Raw genomic sequence first — 22,330 nt, forward strand, 5'->3', positions numbered from 1 at the left:
TTCGGGGCTTACTTACGTTTCATCTTTCAAACTTTAACTACCTCCCTATCGTAATCTATTTTTTAAATTGTTTTCGTCTAAAAGAAATTGCGAAATATGTCTTTATTTAAAACGCGACAATTTTGGAGCACGAATAGCGAAGACGATGAATATTTCGATCATAATTCGTTAATTGTAAACAAACTGAATTCAGAACATGACTACATCATCACCGGAAGTCAGAGCGGTGTCTTGCGAATTTTTAGCCCTAATTCCGAAACAAATGAGGATGGTACTTTAGGGGGGTTCCACCCTAACGACGTTATTGTGGAGAAAATATTCGACAACCCAATTCTGCAAGTTGGTACTGGTAGACTGGTTTCGTAAGTCCTTAGGAACGTACTTATTTTATCTTCGTTTTTAATGCAATTTTGACTTTTTTAGCGGAAATCAGTTAATTCATTTGGTAGTCTTACACCCAAGGCTATTGACTGTGTACTCGTTAGTCTTCAAGACAGGCAAAACAGATCATGGTAAGGTTTATGCTACAATAAGATTTTTACTTACACTCGTATCTTCCATTACTAGTTTGAAGGCACTAAAATAAATCATGGGCACAGTGCATATCAACCAAAATGTTCGTTTGTTATGTTTGATTCGGATTAGTTTAATAAATTAAAGGCTCCAATTTTTTTTTATTAATAGGCCGCAGACTATAGAGTCGGCAGCATTCGGTACGTAAATAAAGCACTAAAAATACATTTAAAAAGCTGCAACAGTTTAACTGTAACATCTACATACAGTTTGAAATATAGGCGCAGCGTGAGTAGGGGATAAATAGGTACATATGAGGGAAATTGTTTTTATAGATGCAATTTGCATATAGCACTATTGGTGAGTGCCGAAGTGCACCCAGCTGTTGAGCGTATAATGAGGTCATGTTTAATTATCAATTTAAGAGTTTTATGGAGTTTGTATACGCTAAACATGCCTCGTTATCTTTTACGTTTTGCAGATTTGAATAAGTTTTCAGGAAAATTTAGAGATTTTTAAGGTGCCTTTTTCAGTTTAATTGAGCGATAAGGCTTGATCCTAAATAGCCCAACTGAGGTCCTGAAACCTTAAAGAACCATTTTCAAGGATCTCCATTATACAGCGCCTTAAAAGCCGCAAAAAAACTACTAAGGTGCCTTCATATCTCAGAAATAAAAGGAGATTTTGCAAGTCCGTTTGAGCAGGGATGTATAATGTATAGAGATTAATTTGAGCAATTTTTGAGATTATCGCCTCACGCATTTTCGAGATATTGGCAATTAAACTGTCTTAAATGGCGAAAAGTAGATCTCCTCTTCCTTTGGAAATTTTAAAAAAAATTTTGAAGTTCTGAAGTGTAGATTTACGGATTCATGGAGTGATAAGGACCTTATATTGATTCTGAATACCTCAATTGAGGGGTCTTAAATGAGACTTATGCAGGGGCACAGAGCATAGCGAGACGATGTTCCGCAGAATTTAAGTAGATTCAAATTTCCATAAAGGTTCGACCCCCCCCCCCCCCCCCCCCCCTAGAAAAACATCAAATTGCTCCATAAAATGGTTCGAGATTTTTGTGTGGTCCCCATCCGTTTATCTACATATACACAGTATGATACAAATGTATGGAATAAATTCATTTAAAATTCAGCAGTGTGGTTTTTGGAAAACGCTCGGACACGTGGATTTTTATTTTTTCTTGTGGTTTTTCTGATGATAAAGTCATGTATAAAGGGTGGCCCAAAAATGAATTATGACCATTAACTACATTTTTTCAAATGGAAACCCTTATTTTTTATTTCATTTTCGGATTTTACATCGAAAACCATACTGATTTGTTTTTTGATCATAAGAGCATTGTTTACTTTGAGTTTATTAAACAAGGGCAAACAGTAAGCCAACATTGTTACTTAGAGGTGCTGACAAGATTACGCAATACTCTTCGTAAAAAACTCCCCCGAACTTTGACCGAACAATTGGCTCCTTCATCATGACAACGCTCCAGCACATGATGCTCTTTTTTGACTGAGGAACAAATCACAAAGTTGAACCATCCGCCTTATTCGCCAGATTTGGCGCCTTGCGACTTTTGGCTTTTCCCAAAAATGAAAAGCGTAATAAAAGGACGTCGATTTTCTGATGTGTCTGACATTCAAAGGCATATGGCCAGAATACTGAAGAGCATTCCGGAAGACGAGTTCCAAAAATGTTTTGAACAGTGGTAGCATCGTCTAACAAAGTGTATCGCTGCCCAAGGGGAGCACTTTGAAGGCGATCATAGAAATTAGTTTGTATAGGTGCAAATAAAGTTTTTATAAGTTCATTCCGGGAATTTTATTGTCAGACCTCGTATGTTTCATGTACCATGTCCTCTACCTAAACCCAATAGTTATCGAGAAATTTACGTTTAAACATATAGTAATTAAGACAGCTCTTGGACCAGATGCACTTTGTATAGATGCCATTTTTCCTTTTTTGGCATTCTAAGGATTGTCGACTGACGTAAATTATTATCGAGTGCGACCTACCTGGTGTTAGTATGGGGCTAACGCTAAAAAAGGAAAAATGGCTTCCATACAAAGTGCATTTGGTCCAAGAGCTGTCTTAGTTACTGATATGTTTAGACATAAATTTCTCGATAACTGTTGGGTTTAGGTAGAGGACATGGTACACGAAACATACTTAGAATTCGATGTAGAATCCGAAAATGAAATAAAAAATAGGGGTTTCCATTTGAAAAAATGAAATTGATGGTCATAACTCATTTTTGGGCTACCCTGTATACATGATTTTACCACCAGAAAAACCGCAAAAAAAATCCGCGTGTCCGAGTGTTTTTCCAAAAACCACACCGTTGAATTTTAAATGAATTAATTCCACACATTTGCATTATACTGTATGTACTTCTCAGGGAAGCCCTCTATTCGCCAGAGTAAATTTTAGGAAATCAAAGCTATCTCCAACTCCTCTATGAACACAAACTGCGACGATCGGCGCACAATTTCGCCATCGGCCCTTTCGGGGGTTCCCAACAACGGGATTTTATTTGCGTACAATCCCTGGATGGAATGTTGAGCTTCTTCGAGCAAGAAAGCCACGTTGCTTATGTAGCTTTACCTGATTTTTTATTACCTGGACCACTGTGTTATGTAACGAAGACTGATAGTTTCGTGATTGTAAACTGCGACTGGAACGTTGCGACTTACAGGTCTGGGGATAATTACAAAAATCGCGTATATTTGTGTGGATGCCTCATTTTCAGGTATAAAATACTTTCTGAAGCAGCGGACGAATCCACAGATCCTATATATGCAAAGCCTAAAATCTTTAGTGAATGGGAGTTCAATCTAGGGGAATCAGTCTTAGACATTAAGGTGATCAATGATATAATCAGTAAGGAAGCTCACATCGTGATGTTAGGGGAAAAGAACATATTTTGCCTCACCGAGAATGGAAGGCTAAGGTTCATGAACCGGTTGGGCTACAGCCCCATTTGCATGGAGGCTTACATTTTGGGTAACTACAGTTCTCTTCCAAGAAATGTCATTTCAAAACTCTCCAACTCAGATCCAGACCTGTTTACGTTGGTAGTAGCCGAAACTGGCATGCTACTGGTATACGAAAACACCACCTTAAAGTGGTCAGCTCGCATGGACTTCCTTCCAGTGGTTATCAGCAGATGCTTTTTGAGACTCATTAAGGGGGCTTTGGTGACATTGAGCGACGAAGGTCGCCTGGAGTGTTGTTACTTAGGAACTGAACCCAGCTTCTTCGTAGCCCCACCACTAAACATTCAGGAAATAGATTTCGTCAAGGCAGAGCAAGAATTGGCCTCACTGGAGAAGGTTTTGGCCAGCTCCAGCAGCAGTGGTAGAGATGTGCATTGTTGAAGTTTGCTAAAAAGTACATTTATTGGTTTTCCTAGATGCATCGCAAAACAATATCGAGAAGGAGCTGGAGGTGCAGGTTCAAATTAGCCGCGAAATTGAAGTTTGCACGTTTGAACACAACATTAAGAATGCCACCAATAATTATATGACTCAAATCAAGGTCGAATTGGCGCCACATGTGACGTTCCAAGAGGTTCAGGTTTCCATCGCAGTCCAACGGCCCCTGAAGGCCATGCCGAGCATCCATTTCTTTAGGTCAGCCGTGTGGTCAAAACCTTCTCATTTATTCATTTATATAAATTAACTTTTAGCGACTTATGGGACTGTAAGACCGTATGTAGTCACGTGTTCTTAGATGAAGCTCAGGATGTTCCGTCGTTGGAAGTCGAGGTGAAGATATCTGTGATCAACAATTTTGGAGTCCCTCGCACAGTAACTAGATTTGCGGCGCTGCCCGCTTCTTTGATTTTGGAGCCTTGCGAGCCTGAGAAAGAAAATAAGTTTAAAGTCACGTTAGCGACCAACCAGCGACCTGTTGGATTGGAGAACTTATTTCCAGGTGAAGAGAGCTTTAAAAGAAGGATGGTTTGTGCTTTGATGAAGGGATGGAGACTTATTAGCAAACTTCGTAGAGTCAAGAATCTGGTACATTTTAGCAGTTGTGCTATTGCCATCAAGTCAATTTCTGTCGCCTTTGTGTTGATTTTTTTCGACGCTCAACACATGATCAACCAAAAAACATATTTACCCTTCGGCCTTTTGCTTTGGGATTTCAATCGCTTATTGCTAAACGTGTCTGCCAAGCTTGATAAAGGCAATTCCATCCGTGCTTGGCGTTGCAATTTCCACCTTACTGAGTATATTTTGGGAGGCGATTCTTTAGGTCAATGCTGGTAAAAATGAGTTCATCTAGACTTGGATTCCGGAGTTTCTCTATACAAACACACAAGATAATAAAAAATGCTAATGGACCTCATGATCGGAAACGCACCATTTTCGGTATACAGGGTATTTCAAATTCGACCCTCACCATTGGGATCTCGGAAACTAGAAGAGATACGAAGAAGATTAAATGGGGGCAAAGTTGCGTAATCTGGCGCTTGATCGAATACCATTTTCAAAATTTTAATTTTCCGAGTACTTCCGAAGATATCCGAGAAAAGCTAAAAATTGGAGAATCCATTTTTATTTTTTTTAGCGTTATTTGACAAGGAAGGTCAAATCCATAAGCACATTTTCATTGCCACTTTTTCTCAGCTACACGATGACATATTCAGTTTTGCCATCCGACGTTTCGTCTTTCGGCTACCATTATCAACTTTATTTTTTCTTATGGGCGCCATACTGAATTTTTTTGTCGAAAAATAGTGCGTTTCATCCTGATTTCATTGATATAAAACTTCTTATAATTTACTTTTTTAAAAGCCCAAAATATTTAAATAAAAAGACATATTACATAGTTGGCCTTGACTCTATCGAAAGACTTTCTTTTGTTCGCGATATATGACAAAACTCCTCCAACAAGATTAAAGCGTGTGCAGATTTCTAATGAACATGAGCTTCAGAAATAAAGAGAAACGAGATATGTTAAGAATTTATTACAAATTTGATAGGAACAGTACGAAAACAGTTCAAATGTATTTTGAGTTATATCCAGGAAGACAACAGCCGCATAGAACATTATTTAAAGCTTTGGATGAACATTTCAAAAGCATCAAATTCACCAAACTGACTAAAAACTTAAAATGAAGTATGAAAGCAGAAGGGAAGAAGATTTTCGAAGGTACCAAACTCAGCTAAATGTTCATCCAAAGTTTTAAATAATGTTCTATGCGGCTGTTGTCTTCCTGGATATAACTCAAAATACATTTGAACTGTTTTCGTACTGTTCCTATCAAATTTGTAATAAATTCTTAACATATCTCGTTTCTCTTTATTTCTGAAGCTCATGTTCATTAGAAATCTGCACACGCTTTAATCTCGTTGGAGGAGTTTTGTCATATATCGCGAACAAAAGAAAGTCTTTCGATAGAGTCAAGGCCAACTATGTAATGTCTTTTTATTTAAATATTGTGGGCTTTTAAAAAAGTAAATTATAAGAAGTTTTATATCAGTGAAATCAGGATGAAACGCACTATTTTTCTACAGAAAAATTCAGTATGGCGCCCATAAGAAAAAATAAAGTTGATAATGGTAGCCGAAAGACGAAACGTCGGACGGCAAATCTGAATATGTCATCGTGTAGCTGAGAACAAGTGGCAATGAAAATGTGCTTATGGATTTGACCTTCCTTGTCAAATAACACTAAAAAAAATAAAAATGGATTCTCCAATTTTTAGCTTTTCTCGGATATCTTCGGAAGTACTCGGAAAATTAAAATTTTGAAAATGGTATTCGATCAAGCGCCAGATTACGCAACTTTGCCCCCATTTAATCTTCTTCGTATCTCTTCTAGTTTCCGAGATCCCAATGGTGAGGGTCGAATTTGAAAGACCCTGTATAGCGTGACAATGTTTCATAATTTTTTTAATATTTTGTTAACACTTTCTATAATTTTGTTTTCGTTTAGATTCTTTTTTTTTAGAGATTTAATTAAATGTTACGAATTGCTTCGGATAGTTGATAACTGAGCCGAATGATTTTTTCCTCATTTCCTTTATGTAGGTTTTTCTATCGTTGTCTAGGGCTTGATATAATGATGGATACACTATTTAGATTTCTGCTCCGCGGAAAGTAAGTACAGATAAGCCACTCGAAAGAAAGAGAGAACCCTTTAGGTTCGGGGCGCTCTTAAATACTAAATCTAAGGGTAATAAAACAGTGTCGTACCCTGGCTAGAGTGCAATTATTGATTTATGACACCACCTGCGACATTATAGTGGTACTGATAACACTTGGTCGGTACTCTCCCACCGGTACCGACAAAGGGTGGTTAGACATCAATCACCAAATATCAATATCACATTAAGATAACGATTGCAAAACCCTCTTAATTGACGAGAATACTTCTAATAAGGTTGCGACATACATGGGCGTCCTATAGGGGTGCATCAACCCCCTCACAGCTCCTTTCACCTTAGATCTAACTTAAGAGTTAACTTAAGTAACAATATTAATGCTATCACTATGTACAACTTAGCAATTTCTGATCGTGCCTCGACTTTGTCGTAAAAATAGAGAAGTTTTTGCATATATATAAAAGGGTTAAAGCTCTCTGACTAATGAATCCCACATTTATATTCCTAATTTGCGTCGATAGGTATTTTTGCAAATTCTACGAAAACCGTGAAAGGTAAGAAAATACTGCGCAGACAAAAAAGTTAAAGAAATGAGGAAGGAATTTAAATTCGGTATCAGAATTCTTACAGGGCGTTGCAAAAAAAAGATACAAAGCATGAAATAGTACATAATCCGAAAAACATAACACTTTGCATATGGCTACTGACGATTTTGACCTTTTGTTATAGAGGGTCTTAAAGAAAATCGGTGTTCGAAATCTCAAAAATTTAACTCAAGGTATGCGTGAGGAAAACGTTAAATATGGGGAAAACTATGAAACTTTGCCACTCTGTATGTCGAAAATGGTGGGTTTTTGCCTATGGATCTATTATCATTTTTTAATCATTTTGCAGAGTACTATCGCCCCCGGAAATAGCTCTCTGATGATATGGTGCACCCTGCACAAGAAGTTAATCTCACTTGTATGGTCACCAGTGTGGCATGGAAATTCGATTAAGGGACTAGGAAATTCAACTAAAATATAGAATAAACGGAAAAAATCGAAGTTAGAATAAACTGCATTTTAACTGATTTTTACTTCTTGGTCTTAAACATGAAAAATAAAGTAAAAGATTTTTAAAAACTCTTATTCGTTTTTAAATATGGAAAACTGCAAGTCGCTTTACTTTTATACACCTTTTCGTAATATCATAAAAAATTCAAAGGTTGTAAGGCAAAACACAGACATGGCCTGAGACCTAAGATGTGACGTTTAAAATTCGTATGTGCGAAATACGAGATAAAGCTACTGAGAGCTCACGAAAGTTTGAAATTTTCTTTTCTATATTCATGAATATATTCATGAACCTAGAGCTTTGAGTTTTGTCATTCAAAGCATCAATCTTTGACCTATGCTCTTTCGAAAAATGAGTTTTAGCTTCTAATTGAATAGAAGATTTATCTTCTGTGAGAAATAGTTTTGAATTTTTAGCTTTTATGCAAAAGTAGTTACAATGAATATGATATAAGTAATAAAATTACCAAATGGAAATTTGCAAGCAAATCTGATTTGCGGTTATTCTATTGATTATAATTTATTACATAGATAGATAAAGCATTAAATTGAGCATAAATGATCATAAAATAAAGCAGATGTAAAATATGCAGTAAATCAATTAAGTTACCGATTTTTGGACAAAGTGATCGTAAGATCATTTTCTGCAGAGGCGTGTCTCATTAATTTCTTCAATCATCTGTTCTACTTTTCGCCTATTTATGACCAATTTCGTTCTCTATCTCTCTATAGTAATCACCTGCAATCGATGAATTAACCGCAAAGCAATTTTGCTTGCAACCTCATTTTGTAATTTTATTACTCGTTCCATATTCATTACGCCCACTTTTGCGTATGTGCCAAAAATTCCAAATTCAGATCCTTAGTTTTTCTTGAAGTTCTGCCGAAGAATTATTAGATTAATCTATTGGGGGAGGTCAAGTGCATTTTCTATCTGTTAAGTTAACTCTTGTGCGCGTGCCGTGGACGACTCAGAAAGAAATTTGGCATCACTTCTGGACCACTGGACACTGGACCAGGCAGCTGAATAGTTTTTCCCATACACTCCTGTTTGTCTGTTGGAAAACACGTGATTTTTTAATTATTCCAGAATATTGTGGCAAAGATCCATCATCGTCTCTGAATGCATTGGGCTTCAAAAGTGCATCCGGCAATTCCGGCACAATTCTTTTGGCCAAATCAACAGAAAAATTCCGATTGCAATCGGACTCCTTCACGATATTGAGCATTCTAGTTGAACTTCTAGCGTCTCGGTTAAAGTTATCAGCATTCGACTGCAAGATCTCCCTCACTTCCCAATTGCCCACGACCGAGATTTTTAATTATGCAAACGACCATTTTTCCACTAAGCAAAAAGTAAAGGATCTGCAGGTAATTTCCACGTTGGGAATATTTTTTGAATGTATGCTTAATTCCCCATTTCTAGAGTCATTTATCCCAGCTCAGTGCTCAATTTAGACTGATTCAAAAGCGGCTTATAGCGAAATATAGAGCTAAAAATCCTATTTCTTTAAAGTCTCTGGAGCTGCTGCTCAATGACACTTATTCGGATATACTTGACGTCACCGATAAGCTGGAAAATGAAATCGAGAATTTATCTAAAGCCCAGACCAATTTGTCTTGCTCTTTGCATTTGGTAAGACAGCTCATACACTTCTTGGATGTAGATATGGAAATTTTTTCACTGGCAGACTCGACGTTTTCTTCTAAAGTTTATGATTTAGACGTTCAGGTAAGGAGGAATGAGATTTATTTTCTCGCTTACGATGGTTTTTAAGTCTTGGGAAGACGTAATGGACGCGTCCCTATGCTACCTTCTGAGAGCAGTAATCCCCAAGACTGAGAAAGACAGGCTCAGGGCTCCGCATACAAGTTTTGATGAAATTAAGGATTTGTCGAAGTTTGAAAAACACTTATTGCAAGTTTTGGAGAGAGTTCCCAAACATGGACACCTGAAGGACTCGTCAGAATTTGCTCTTGTGGAGAAGGGTAAGGAAGCATCTTGGCAGAAGATGTGACGAGTAATTTGTTCTTAGTAAATTTGGTGCATGTAATTGTAAGACTATTTTTTACAAATTTTAGAATTTAGTTTTTCATGGATCTCTCTATTGCCAGTATACGCTGCTGAATTTTTAAAACATCGTTCACTGTTATTGAAAAAGCAGTGTTGTTTTTTCCATGTGAAAATATGTTTGCAACAATATTACAAACATGAAACTAGTGTGTGCCAAGTTCTATTAATTTAAAAATGCTTATAAAAATTACACGAATATTCTTATACTCGTATCACCTTACTCCCCCACTCGTATCGTCTTTGTTCTCCCCTAATTCAAGTAAGAAAAAATCACAATAGATCCAAAAATTCTATATCTATGTATATAATATTATAATATAATTTATATATAATATACATAGATATTATTATATATAATCAAATTTATCAGATTGAGAAACAAAGGTACACCAGTTTTCATTTCGATAGTTGCAGTAGTTTTGAAGTAAACTAAAAAGAAGAATAAAAAAGTTGGATTTTAACATCCCGTATCTCAGAAATGACGGGTCTTAGGACAATCGTTTATTTAGTGAGCTATACTTATTTTTCGATAATCTATTATCTGTACCGATTCGTCACCGCAGTTCTGAAACGCCCTGTATATATATTTAGATATATGACACTTTGTATATTTATATTTTTTTATCACTTAATAATTAGAGTCCAACATAATTGAAGAAGAGCCATCGACTTCAAGCATTGAGAAGCCAATAGGCAGTCAGTACGGCGAGTTCAGCTCAAGGCTGCTTTCAGCAAGAAAAAGCCTAATAAGGAGACATCAATTTAATGAGAATCAAGAGAAAGACGACAATTTAAAGCAATAAATGAAGAATTTATTAATTTTTTAATTAAGTTATTAAAATACCTAATTAAAAAACTTGTCGAGGTTGTTAAAAATAATTTTGTATCGTTTCATAATGTAATCCACATATTGTGCAATAAAAAACCTGATGAAAATAGGATTTCAATGAAAATTTTCTTCTTCTATGGTGACCTGAAACATGCACTCCTCTCAACGATTAATATTCACTTATTATTAGCCCCGAAGAGTGTTATTATCCTCGCCGCAAGCGTCATTTTACGTGAATGTTTTCTTCAATTGGAATCGTCAGTTTTTAGTGCACTCGCTTTCATCAAATACTAATTGTGCAAATTTACTTCATTTTGTTTTGCTTTCTCACATTTAGTTTCCCACTAGAGCTTAAGATACCTTAAGAAGGAAGTGCAAATAATGGAAACTGTTTGAAAATAATTATGGTGTTTGAACATTGGTGGTATAACCGCAATCGCAGCAACAACAGCAACAGTGGGCGCTTTTTGTATTACGGCCAGAGTAATTTTATTTGATATTTGAATTAATATTTGATGCAACGTCTAATATTTGCGTTTCTTTTAGACCAGTTCAAACATGCTGAAGTTTTTTTAAATCACTTCAGAATTGTTTCTGTTTAATCTGTGAACAGCCAATAGACAATTATCGTCCGGAATCCTTGAAGACGGTCGCGTTGCTACAGAAACACCCTGTAGATCAACCGAAGAGACTAATTCTTATTACCATAGAGGCTGATCAGTGAATCTCGCGATTTGTCTGAACCAGAGAGTTGAAAGGACCTTTGTTTCTACCTAATGAACCCTCATCCTCTTTAGTTAAATTCAGTCAAAGAAGTCTCCGTATATTATTTTATTTTCATCACTTACAGGTGAAATTTAAGTTCCTTGTGGTAAGTGCCCTAACGAACCCATAAATTTCCCCCCGTTTTTGCACATCTTGAGCATACCTAAGCGGGTAGTCTTGGAAATTCGCATTATCGGAAAAAATTCCGTTTAGTTCACGTAGGTCTTTCGCTTTCAAGAAATTTCCAGTCTCATAATTAGAACATTTACTCCGGAGCAAAATCGATTTGTGATCATGATCAGCTTGCTTGGAATCGCATGCGATTCTGAAATACACCAATCATTAAGCCAGCGAGCATTACAAAGTTACATGGATCTCGTTTTCAGATGGATTGGTCGATGTAGACTCTTTCAGTTAACACGAGAAATTCCAGTCTTTTTAAGCGAAATCTTGTCTTTTCTCTTCAATCCCGCCTAGGGCTGTACTTAGTAACAGCTTAAGGGAATTTGTAATAAATGGGAACACGAGCCAACCAGCATTTGCGGTGACATTAACCCCGCTGTTTCCCAGTGAGAACCAAATTGAATGACCGAAATGAAATGAAACAGTTTCCATGGAAACCAAAAATCTGAGGCACTAGGGCCTCATTTCAACATTTATGCGGAAAATAGCTTGCAGTTGAAATTGGCGACGCATTAATAAATTAGCGCTTAAGAAGCCAGAGCCCTCAGTTAACATCTAACTGGCAGATGAAACGGCTTCAAACTGAAATTAAGCCTTAACAAACCGTTAAAAGTAGAAATAGCTGGCTGAAACGTTTCTACAATTAAGCACATATACAGGGTGTTTCCTAAGTACGGCACATAACTTCGGGAACGTATTCTACAGCTAAAATAAAGGTAATTTTGTTGTATAAACTATATCCCAAAAGTGCTTCGTTGCGGAAATACAGAGTGTGAACGTTATTCATTTTCGAATTTTAATGTCTCACGCATAGATAAATAAACGGTGTTGGTGACTAGTAAAATGTCGACAATTTCGCTACCAAACAGGCAAGTACACAACAAAAAAATTCATATCTTCATACAAGTATTTCTTCTCTTAAGAATAATAAAAAAGAATGAAAAATTTTGGCTACAATGTTTTTTATTTATTTACTCGAAAAAAGTCAAGAGACCTTTTTTCTTCCAAATCGAACACATAATTAAAAAAGGAACAAAATATTGGAAAATAACAGTGGTGTACCACATTTTTCCTTTAAAATATCCAGCAATTATCCTGCCCGCACGCCACTGGTTATACAACAGCCACTGTTTTTAGCGTAAAATGCGCACCGTTGCTAACTCTCAAACCGTGCAAAATTTCATTAAAATGTCTCAAGTAGTTTCGGAAATATTAAAAAAATTGTAATTTTTTAAAGAAACTTTCACACCCTGTATTTCCGCAACGAAGCATTTTTGGGATATAGTTTATATAACAAAATTACCTTTATTTTAGCTGTAGAATACGCTCCCGGAGTTATGTACCGTACCTAGGAAACACCCTGTACATTATCAGTTTTAACTAGGAGTTAATTTCCATGGAAATGTTACAAGAACACCTGAGTATTGGTAACACTCTTAGTTTCTGTAGACAACACATTTGGACTGTACAATTAAATCTTAAGCACCGGTTATACAATCTCCTGGTAACTTCGCCAGCCACACGATTTCTATGGAAGCAACGAAATCAGAAAAGAGCATTGGACAGTTTCTCCATTGACCCGGAAATTATCTTGTTGGGAAGGTTATCAGGAGTTTGAAAAACGAGCCTTACAGTGACATTTTGATCCTTGACTATAAAGCGATATTTCCACAGTTTCAAATGCGAATCAATTTGGTTACCAAGGAAAAAGGACTTAAGTCGCTTTACACGCAGTTTTAGTAGGGCACTGAAGAGCTGGTCTCAAGTTTCTTAAATAACGTTGGTAGGTTTCCTTTGCAGCTTAATTTGTGAATATTGCTTTCTAATGAAATCTTCGTGAAATTGCATTCTGAAATGTAAGCGTGGACTACATATTAATTACACATCATCTTTAATCTGTGCCTGGTCAGACAAAACAGTTCGAATTCTAAGCACCGCATTAATCTCTAACCTAACGCATTAAAGCTGCACATACTTGAAGCTGTAACCGATTTTCCTGTTTTCATCGTACAAATAACATGTATAAAGTTAAATTTTGCGTGACTTTAAAGAGGGTTTTGAGTGCAAAGAATTGCAACTGCTATTAGAAGTCCACTAGGTGAAGCAGGTACCATTTAGATAGATGCTTCAAGTCATAATTATAGTGTGAGTGATGATGATGCCATTCTGATTGACGGTAAATATATACTCCTTCGGACGGACTGAAAATAGGAAGTTCACGTGTAGTTTCTCGTAAAATGAAGAAAGGGGCATGATAATGGTACCGTATCAGTGTTAGAGACTTTTAAAGGTCATCATGCACTTTCGCGGTCGAATATTGCAAATAAGCTCATATTGCGAGAAGACATTGAGACATGAAAAGACGACACTTTTTTAACGTAAAATACGCACGTACAGAAAGTTCGTCTGAAATGTTAACCGCTAAACGCAACAGCACAGCTTCCGGAATTTTTATTTTGTGCAGGTACCATATAATCAAAGAACAGGTATGTTAAAAATTCACTTTCCCTTTTGCCGTACATGGGTCATACTTTTCTGTGTTGCATAACTAATTTCAAGATACGAGGGAATATCGTTTTTCAACAAACGATTTCGACATACAGACCGACGAAAGGTATCTGTTTATAAACTTGTTACTTAAGACTTTCTTTTGCTTGTTCCGCAGTTTATCATTTTAGGGCGAAAGTAAAAAAAGTGTTTTAGTTGTTAAATTGAAGCGAACAAGATTATAGTTTCGCATCTACATGGTTTTAAACTGGTTCGGATTGCATCGTTGTAAAGGAAGGCGTCGCACCTCGGACAGAGATTAGTTGTGTATTTACACCTCTTTGAACTTTATCTCATAACTTCTCTTTGTTGTTAAGCACTCATTTATATACCAATGAGTTCGAAAAACTCCAAAAAAAAGAAATCTGATGGGTTTAGGTCGGGACTACGCGGTGGCCACAGATGTTCACTACCCCAGCCAATGTGTCAAAACCATTGCGTAATCATTATTTTGCAAGTTATACTGTATTGAAATCTGAAAACTGTACCTAAAAAAATGTTTATGCTTTTGAGCTTACTATTCAAAATCAATAATTACCAATTTGTCCCACTAGTTATCCGCATACCCCGGTATTCCTAACCCACCAACAATCTTGTCTCTTGTGTTACTCCTTCCATTTTTCTTCTGTCGTAATAGCACCACGTTATAGTCGTACCGTTATCGCAGTGGGGTAAAACATACGCATGGTGCTGACTCGCGTTGAAGAACAACAGAAATTAATAAGTGCCATGATTGTATCATAGCATTGGTGGCGGTTGACACTATGTAATAATAGTTCAGTGAGGGTTTTTAGTGTCCGAATTCGGGAGTTTTTGGTGATGGTGGAGAAGGAAGACAGTAACAATAACAATTCGATCAAGATGTCGGTGACGTCAACTAGTCAAAATGTTCTTATTAGACTGTCGATAGTGTTAGGAATGGCAGCGGCAGTCTTGACGGTGATATATCTAACACCAATGCCAGGTAATGTTGTTAATCTGGGCCGTTAAATTTCCAGTAAACCATATATTATACACAACCCAAAAGTAATTAGTGCGCCGTGATTTATGTTTGCTAATAGAGGCACATAAGTGGCCCACTGGTCAAATCCTTTGCTTGTCTAGATGCGTCCGTTGGAAAATTAATTGATCATTGTTATAGTGTAAATATTGCCAGATTTACTTAGTGATATTGAACAAAACAGGGAACCAACACGTTGTACATTAGCTGGAAGACTATTAAAGAAAAATAAGAAATGCGAGGACTATTCTATGTTAGACACAGAGAGTCTTAGAAACAATGTTACTCTTATCCACATGTAAAGAATCGACCTAACTTTTTTATTAGCGTCCATAGCTTCAATATTCTCACGAATTCTCCCACTTTAGAGTCTTCTACGTTAAAAAAGTATTCTGTAAAAAAATGCTATCTTTAACCATTTTCGACATATTTAAATGGAGAAACAGCCATTCTTACAACACAGAGAATACTTATTTCATGAGGGAACATCCCTTTCCTTATTAATTTTCAATTAATGTGTGGTGTGGAATTTTGGAAAATGTAGTTTGGGGAATTCCCAGCATAGCTAAATGGGGAACGGTACTTGGGCCGCTCGAGAAACCACTTTCCTCTAGTTTTGCAGGATGTTCATTTAGTCGTTTTTGGTTTATGTAAAGTAATGCTTTCGTTCCTCAATTTGCCGACGTAAAAAGTCACTTAGATACACTGTGAAATGAAAACAAGTAACTTTTGTATAAGTCAAGTTTAGCTGAATCGCCCATTTTTCCCCTACCGCCCAATATTCGTGTCCACCATTTTTTTGGAATACTCTGTATATTAGATATTGGAAGATGTGCTCTGCCAATTAAAACCACTTTTACTTTAAAATTTTAAAGGCTAATGGGCACTGCACCTAAACGACTTTTTTCTATATCTGGACAATACAAGATTCCAAATATGTGACTGAAATGATCCTAATTAAATGATAACGACCATATAGGAATAGCGCATTTCATATGCAATTTCTAAACCAATATTTTATATTTTAGTTCTCTTAATTAAAGTAAAAGATGGGCGGTATTAACATACATTTTGTTCACTTCATTGATTTTCTGACGTTAGTTCTCACAAATTACGGTGAGAACGGATGAAATGTGATCAAATTGAAACCGGATTTGCCTGACGTAGAAAGAATATGTAGCAACCCTTACAGTGTACTGATTCCGATCCTTCTAGATCCCCCCAGTTTTCTTCATTTTGAGCGAACTCAGAGCAGGCAAAAATCGGCAATATCAGCAGCAAGCATGTTGGATCTACAGGAAAAAATTTGAGCAGCGCCATCTGCCGAGTCCTGCTTGCCGAACTTAGTGCATAGGGCCGATCTATAGCCCACAACAATGAAGAGAGTTCTAAGAAGAATCTGAGAAGGTTAAGGTCTATTACGACTTAATGCCTCATTCCAGCCGTGCTTCGGGTTGCTTGCTGTGGGTTTATATGTTCGAAAAAAACATAATATAAGCACTTCGAACGTAAGAGGTTTATCGGTTTCAGACGAAATTGGAGATTTCGCAAGACCTTTCACTTAGTCATCATCTTCAAACATTGTCCTCAATCGGTAAACTTTCCTTACCCTCGCTGCCCACCATCTCCAATAGCTATAAGTGCGAAAAACGATTTAAATCTTATTCCCAATATATCAAATTTCAGATTTCCTTTTATGCCACGATGGATATTCTGGCCATGTTATGGATTTTTAAGTTCCGTAATCCGCAGTTTAAGTTTCATTTACCGGTAGCCCCAAGTAGGCCTATGAATCATTCTAATTGCTGAAACCCGTATAAACAAAAAATATATAAATCATGGTGATTACGGTGTTTAAGTAATGGAGGACGTTAAAATATGCAAAGTGTGCTCATTTCTGGTAGGGTGACACTGGGGCAAGTTATTGTGGTCTTAACGAAGCAGAAGGTTTTCGACCAAACTTCCTCGTGTGGCCGCCGCGTTGTTTGCAGGGGGTGAAATTTTTCTAAAATTGCATCTTAATTCTTCCCAATTTTGTAAAATTTTAAAATCGCTCTAATTTTGAGTTGACACGTGCGAGTTGCTGCCCGTAAATTGCGGCCAATTTTTCACAGTACGCCCCTGAACTGTACGCCACTGCTTACAGTTCCTTTCATGTGTTATAATAAAATAATAGCTCGTGTTGACAACGCGAAATGTATCTTCACACATTTCTAATTTAATTACGATTTACACTGTAGAATAAATTTATTGGCGAGTTCTTTAGCAGAACTCTCAGTATGCTCAGCAGGCCGACGCATAAACATAATAATGGGCGATTTTGCTCTCCACGCAATAAAATAACACAAACGAGCTTATGAAATTTGTTCTTTGAGTATTTGCATTTTTAACCGCATAAATTCAGTTAACTTAATTTTATTGCTTCCCCGGAGAAAGTTTGTGCAAGAGAAACGGCAGCGGCACTTGTTACATGTGGCGAAGCGAAGATCATTCTGGTACATCACCAATATTGAACTTTTACCGAAGGGGAAACTGATCACGGGTTCATTTATGGAAGATACAAGAAAAGAGGTTAAATGTCACGATTTTCAAGACTTTAAGAGAAACTTTTACGACCAGTGGCACGCCAATTAATCTTCACGATTGTTGCACTGCCAGTTAAACATATGTAATTGCATTTTTGAGGAGACCTTACACCGTACTTTCTCTCACGTAAAGGTTTTTCATCGTCATATAGTTGGGCATTTACACATAAATCAGATCTATCTATAGGCGCCTTTAAAGAGCCGCACGACGCATTAGTAATGTCTTCATATAATAGCGTAATAGATTTTCTGCATTAACGGAAAATGTGCCGAATGACTTAACATTTTATTGCCCATGCATGGTGCTATCACTATTCCCATTGTTTGCAGATCAATACTTCAAATCCTGTGATAGGCCTTGCCATGAACTAGACTGGCCCATGATATGCCGAATAAAACTCAATATCGAAATGTACCATACAGATAACCAGTAAGTAGTTGATTACGCAACGCTCTATTAGCGGTTTATTACACTCAAGAAATTAATGTTCTCCATGGAAATTACTTCTAATATTATTTATAATATCGTAAATTCCCCGGAACTAGATTTATGGCAATTTACTTTTAGCATTTGCCAAGGATGTCGTAAGAACTCTACCCATCCGCTATCTTCATGCAACAACATTTTTTGCCAAATGACCGAAGATAGCAACTCCAGGACCATAGTAACGGCAAATAGGCAAATTCCTGGACCTCCTATCCAAGTCTGTCAGAACGACATTTTAATTGTGGACGTGATTAACCGAATTCCTGGAAAAAGTGTTACCTTGCACTGGAGGGGGCAACCGAATCATGAAGCTCCCTTCATGGATGGGGTACCAATGGTACGTTATGTAACTTAACAATACTTGTTTTTTTCTCAAAATTTGATAATAACTAGCAGTGAGAGCTATAAGGGGTAGTATATAATCTTCAGTCTAGTTAGGGTTAGTTCAGGTTGAGGGGGCTCTGTTTCTTGTGATATTGGCTTAAGCAAAGCCACTATCAAGAAGCGTCATGGTTCGCCAGCCGCGCCCCGTCATCCCCAATCATCCTTAGTTACCCGTAGCCCACAACACTCTCAAAATTTAAAATGGCCTCTTTGTTTTGAAATTTTGAGGGCGCTCAGAGAATGTGAATTTTAAGGACTTTTCAGTTTTAAGAAAAAAATTACTGAAGAAGAATACACGTCATCAACATCATCTTGTTGCTTATTGCAGGTAACCCAATGCCCAATACTTAGTCATACAACTTTCCAATACAAATTCCGAGCTTCCCAAGCTGGCACCCACTTCTACCATGCCTACATGGATGCCGATAGGTCCAACGGACTGTTCGGGGCCCTTATAGTGAGAAAGTCTGATCGTACTGATCCCAACAGGAAGCTCTACGACATTGATTCCAAAGAACATGTAATCCTCATCTCTGAATGGTCAGGTAAGATATGTTTCTCCAAAATTACCGGTCCACACCAATTCTGAGTCTGAGTTCTCGTTTTTTTCTTATTTACATTATTCCCTCTTAACTAACTGAATTCAATGTATTGCTTTATCGTTTTCAGAGACTAATCATTGTAAAGCATTGTTTATCATACGCACTGAAATGAATTTTCCGATGTATGGATTCGCCTCACATGAGAATTTGTCATATGCGTATGGAAAAATGCTATTTTCTGAACTACCGCTGGTGAAATATGCGTGCAATTTAAGGACAGACATTATTGTAAAAGAGATAGAAATTTATTTTTTAAAACATACGAAGTTTGTGATTTTCATTGGAGGAAAGATTCAGAAAAACACGAATTTAGTGCAGACTTGAGAATAAAGTGATTTTTAGTTGACCGGTGCGATAATTTGGATGAGGGTATTTGCTTTCAATAGTGACCTTTTTCTAGGAGACTTTAATCACCCATCCCCAAGGGACAAAGACCTCTCCAAAGCTTTACTCGTAAACGGAAAAGCTCCAAGTGAAAAAGGGTCTAGTTTAACGATGTTTAACGTCCAGCCTGGAAAGAGACACAGGTTTAGAGCGGCCTACACTAGCGGTTTATCTGGATGTCCCGTCGACCTCATGGTGGACAATCATTTACTGAAAGTAATCGAGTTGGATGGAAGTCCCACGAAGCCACACGAAGTCAGTTCAATCAGACTATCGAAGGGCGAAAGGGTGGATTTCGTCTTGAAGGCTAATCGCGAGAAGAAGGCTTATTATTTAAGTGTTAAGTAAGTGCACTAATTTACCATTTGCGTCAGTATCTGATAAATGCACTAATTTAACATTTATGGACGTTTGGGGATTTGAATTTTTCTTTAAGATCGATTGTTTACCTAATTCAATTAAATACCGGATTTTCTAGATCGAGCTGCGAAGACCGCGATTTACACGGATTAGCGGTGATTAATTACGAAGGCCTCCCGAAAGACACGGAGAGGAAGGAGAGAAAAATGGCAAACGATCAGGATAAAAAGGATAACAGATTGAAGCGACATTTTGATACATCCCTTTGCCGGCCCGAATCGGATAAAGTTTGTTTGGCCGATGTTAAATCTTTGAGTAAAATGCCCGGAGAACTGCGAAAGGAGCATGTTGATCGAAAAATCGTTTTGGAGATTGATTATAAGTATGGCGAGAAGGAGACGGATTACGGTAAGTTGTCTTGAATGGTGAAAAGAGATTTTTTGTTCACAGCTTTAGTTCGAAATGCGTTTTTGTCTGCGCCCGTTCCATGGGATCCTCCATGTCAAATATTTCAGATGTTCGTCTCTGTTCTGTAGAATTGCAGAATTACAGGAACTTACATGGTGCCAGCTTAATATTTTGAAAAATGTGTTCGAAAAACCAAACTTTTGAAAACATGTAAAATTGCATTGTCATAGACGAGTCCTTATCTTACACGTATGACAGTTTTTCCAGTTAAACTTTTTCAAGTCTCGTAAGCTGCTCATACGTTAATTACACCACTTTTCAGGTGAGCTTCTGGATCTTCGCAGGAAAATCTATAGAATAAACAACATGACCTTCAATTATCCTTCATCACCACTACTAACCCAGCCCATGGACGTATCATCTTCCTCCATATGCAACGAGCAATCCGTGCCAGAAAAATGTGTGAACAAGAATATTTGCGAGTGCATCCACTTGGAGGCCATCGCCTTGGGCCAATCTGTGGAAATAGTTTTGCTTGAAAAAGGTTTAATTTTCTAACCAGTCGATTATTATAGTATAGGAAACTTTGCTTTCCATTGCTTTCATTGCAGCAGGTGATGTTGAACACATTTTCCACTTCCATGGCAATTACTTCTATGTAGTGGGGTCGCGGCAGTTCGACAGGTCTATGACCAAGAAGGAGGTACTGGAGTTGGATGCTAAGGGCGAGCTTGTAAAGAGAAATTTGAGGAATCCCGTTTTGAAGGACACGATCCGAGTGCCCAAGTACGGGGTGGTGGTGCTGAGGTTCTTGGCCGACAACCCTGGTAGGAAGAAAAAATACTTTTGACAAAAATAAGTGTTATTTTCCTTCTGCAATTTTTTAGGCATCTGGATGTTACGAGACGAAAACTCTAACGGATGGAGCAGAGGCTTAGACATGGTTTTGGAAGTGGGCGAAAGGCACGAAATGGTGGCCGTACCCTCAAACTTCCCAACGTGTGGAAACTTTATCGGCCCTGATTTTTTCCTTTTGTGAGCGTTCGAGAATCACCAACGTGCTCTAATGAGGGAATAAATAATTATCTGAGCTTACGTTTCGCATGGGCACTACTTGAACTAAAGGGCAATATAATCTAACTAACTTGAACATGTTCAGATGCGAGACACGACGTCAAGTAAAAGTTTAAAAGGATTTTCGTGTTATTGAAATAGTGAGTTCGGTAATCTGACTTGACATTCCTTGTGAGACCGATCCATATCAATAATATAATAGATTTCAAACTTTCCTATGGGGTAATCGTCCAGTTACCCACTCAGGAAGAGCGCACGGTATTGAATGAAAACTTTGGCAAATAAGTTATTATAGCTTGGAGAAGCCCATATTGGATAGATACGAGGGGAGGCACCATGAAACTATTACTGGGGAGTTGCGTTAGGTGTTTAGGGCCCTAAACCTTGATCGGTTGTCAATAATAATTCTTGTGATATATGACTGATTTGATAACCTGTACTTTATCTATAGTTTCTGTTAAGTGCGTTAATTTTGTATATAGCTACCAGTGTAACATGGGTTGCGCACCTTTTTTTTAAATTGTTGTTAAATGTGTATTGTTATGGAAAGTTGTTTTAATGAAACTTTTGAATATTTTTTTATTGTTTTAATTTTTCTTAATCTCCTCTTCGCTAATCTTAGGCCTCTTAAGATCCCCACAGATCTTCAAGAGGTTTTTCCACGACCTTACGCAACGCTGTAGTTGGAAAATATTTAATTTTGTCTCGTAAAAATTGCTATTTGGCTAATCTAAAGTAAATATATATTTGATATCCAGCTGAGGAGATAAGTAAATGTTAAAACCACGTGTATGTGTACCTGTCGACGTGTTTATTATTTTTTATTTCTAACTTTTCTATACGATTATAAAATGACTAACATTTGCCTTTGCAGACATTAAACAAACGATTGTGTCGCAGATAATGAAGTATTTATGTCGAATAGAAACATAAATAGTAATAAAAATTTGAAA

The 22,330-nt window shown here is 37.2% G+C and overlaps 2 protein-coding genes across 2 annotated transcripts; both read left to right on the forward strand.

The window, feature by feature from the left end:
* The first annotated feature begins 65 nt into the window (after positions 1 to 65).
* BBS9 (Bardet-Biedl syndrome 9) lies at positions 66 to 10,572 on the forward strand. Its single transcript, XM_066405010.1, has 11 exons — positions 66 to 362; positions 424 to 512; positions 2,956 to 3,220; positions 3,275 to 3,528; positions 3,580 to 3,882; positions 3,938 to 4,157; positions 4,214 to 4,461; positions 8,786 to 9,066; positions 9,122 to 9,427; positions 9,474 to 9,684; positions 10,409 to 10,572. The coding sequence occupies exons 1-11, from the start codon at positions 97 to 99 to the stop codon at positions 10,570 to 10,572; spliced, it is 2,607 nt and encodes an 868-aa protein (XP_066261107.1). The 5' UTR covers positions 66 to 96.
* Positions 10,573 to 14,850: 4,278 nt separating this feature from the next.
* LOC136418772 (uncharacterized) lies at positions 14,851 to 21,842 on the forward strand. The gene is made up of 9 exons (XM_066404966.1): positions 14,851 to 15,057; positions 18,009 to 18,108; positions 18,247 to 18,502; positions 18,878 to 19,094; positions 19,552 to 19,879; positions 20,014 to 20,303; positions 20,626 to 20,847; positions 20,915 to 21,130; positions 21,191 to 21,842. Exons 1-9 carry the CDS (start codon positions 14,913 to 14,915, stop codon positions 21,340 to 21,342), a joined length of 1,926 nt encoding a protein of 641 aa, XP_066261063.1. The 5' UTR covers positions 14,851 to 14,912; the 3' UTR covers positions 21,343 to 21,842.
* The last annotated feature ends 488 nt before the right edge of the window (positions 21,843 to 22,330 follow it).

The sequence above is a fragment of the Euwallacea similis genome, chromosome 37 (assembly GCF_039881205.1).
Source record: "Euwallacea similis isolate ESF13 chromosome 37, ESF131.1, whole genome shotgun sequence".
NCBI lineage: Eukaryota > Metazoa > Arthropoda > Insecta > Coleoptera > Curculionidae > Euwallacea > Euwallacea similis.

Bases quoted from the DNA above. Each gene is read 5' to 3' on its own strand.
- BBS9 (XM_066405010.1), top strand. From the start codon at position 97: ATGTCTTTATTTAAAACGCGACAATTTTGGAGCACGAATAGCGAAGAC. The intron at 513-2,955 runs GTAAGGTTTATG...AGTAAATTTTAG, and splicing joins GACAGGCAAAACAGATCATG to GAAATCAAAGCTATCTCCAA. The intron at 9,067-9,121 runs GTAATTTCCACG...CCCCATTTCTAG, and splicing joins AAAAAGTAAAGGATCTGCAG to AGTCATTTATCCCAGCTCAG.
- LOC136418772 (XM_066404966.1), top strand. From the start codon at position 14,913: ATGGTGGAGAAGGAAGACAGTAACAATAACAATTCGATCAAGATGTCG. The intron at 15,058-18,008 runs GTAATGTTGTTA...CATTGTTTGCAG, and splicing joins ATATCTAACACCAATGCCAG to ATCAATACTTCAAATCCTGT. The intron at 18,109-18,246 runs GTAAGTAGTTGA...ATTTACTTTTAG, and splicing joins ATGTACCATACAGATAACCA to CATTTGCCAAGGATGTCGTA.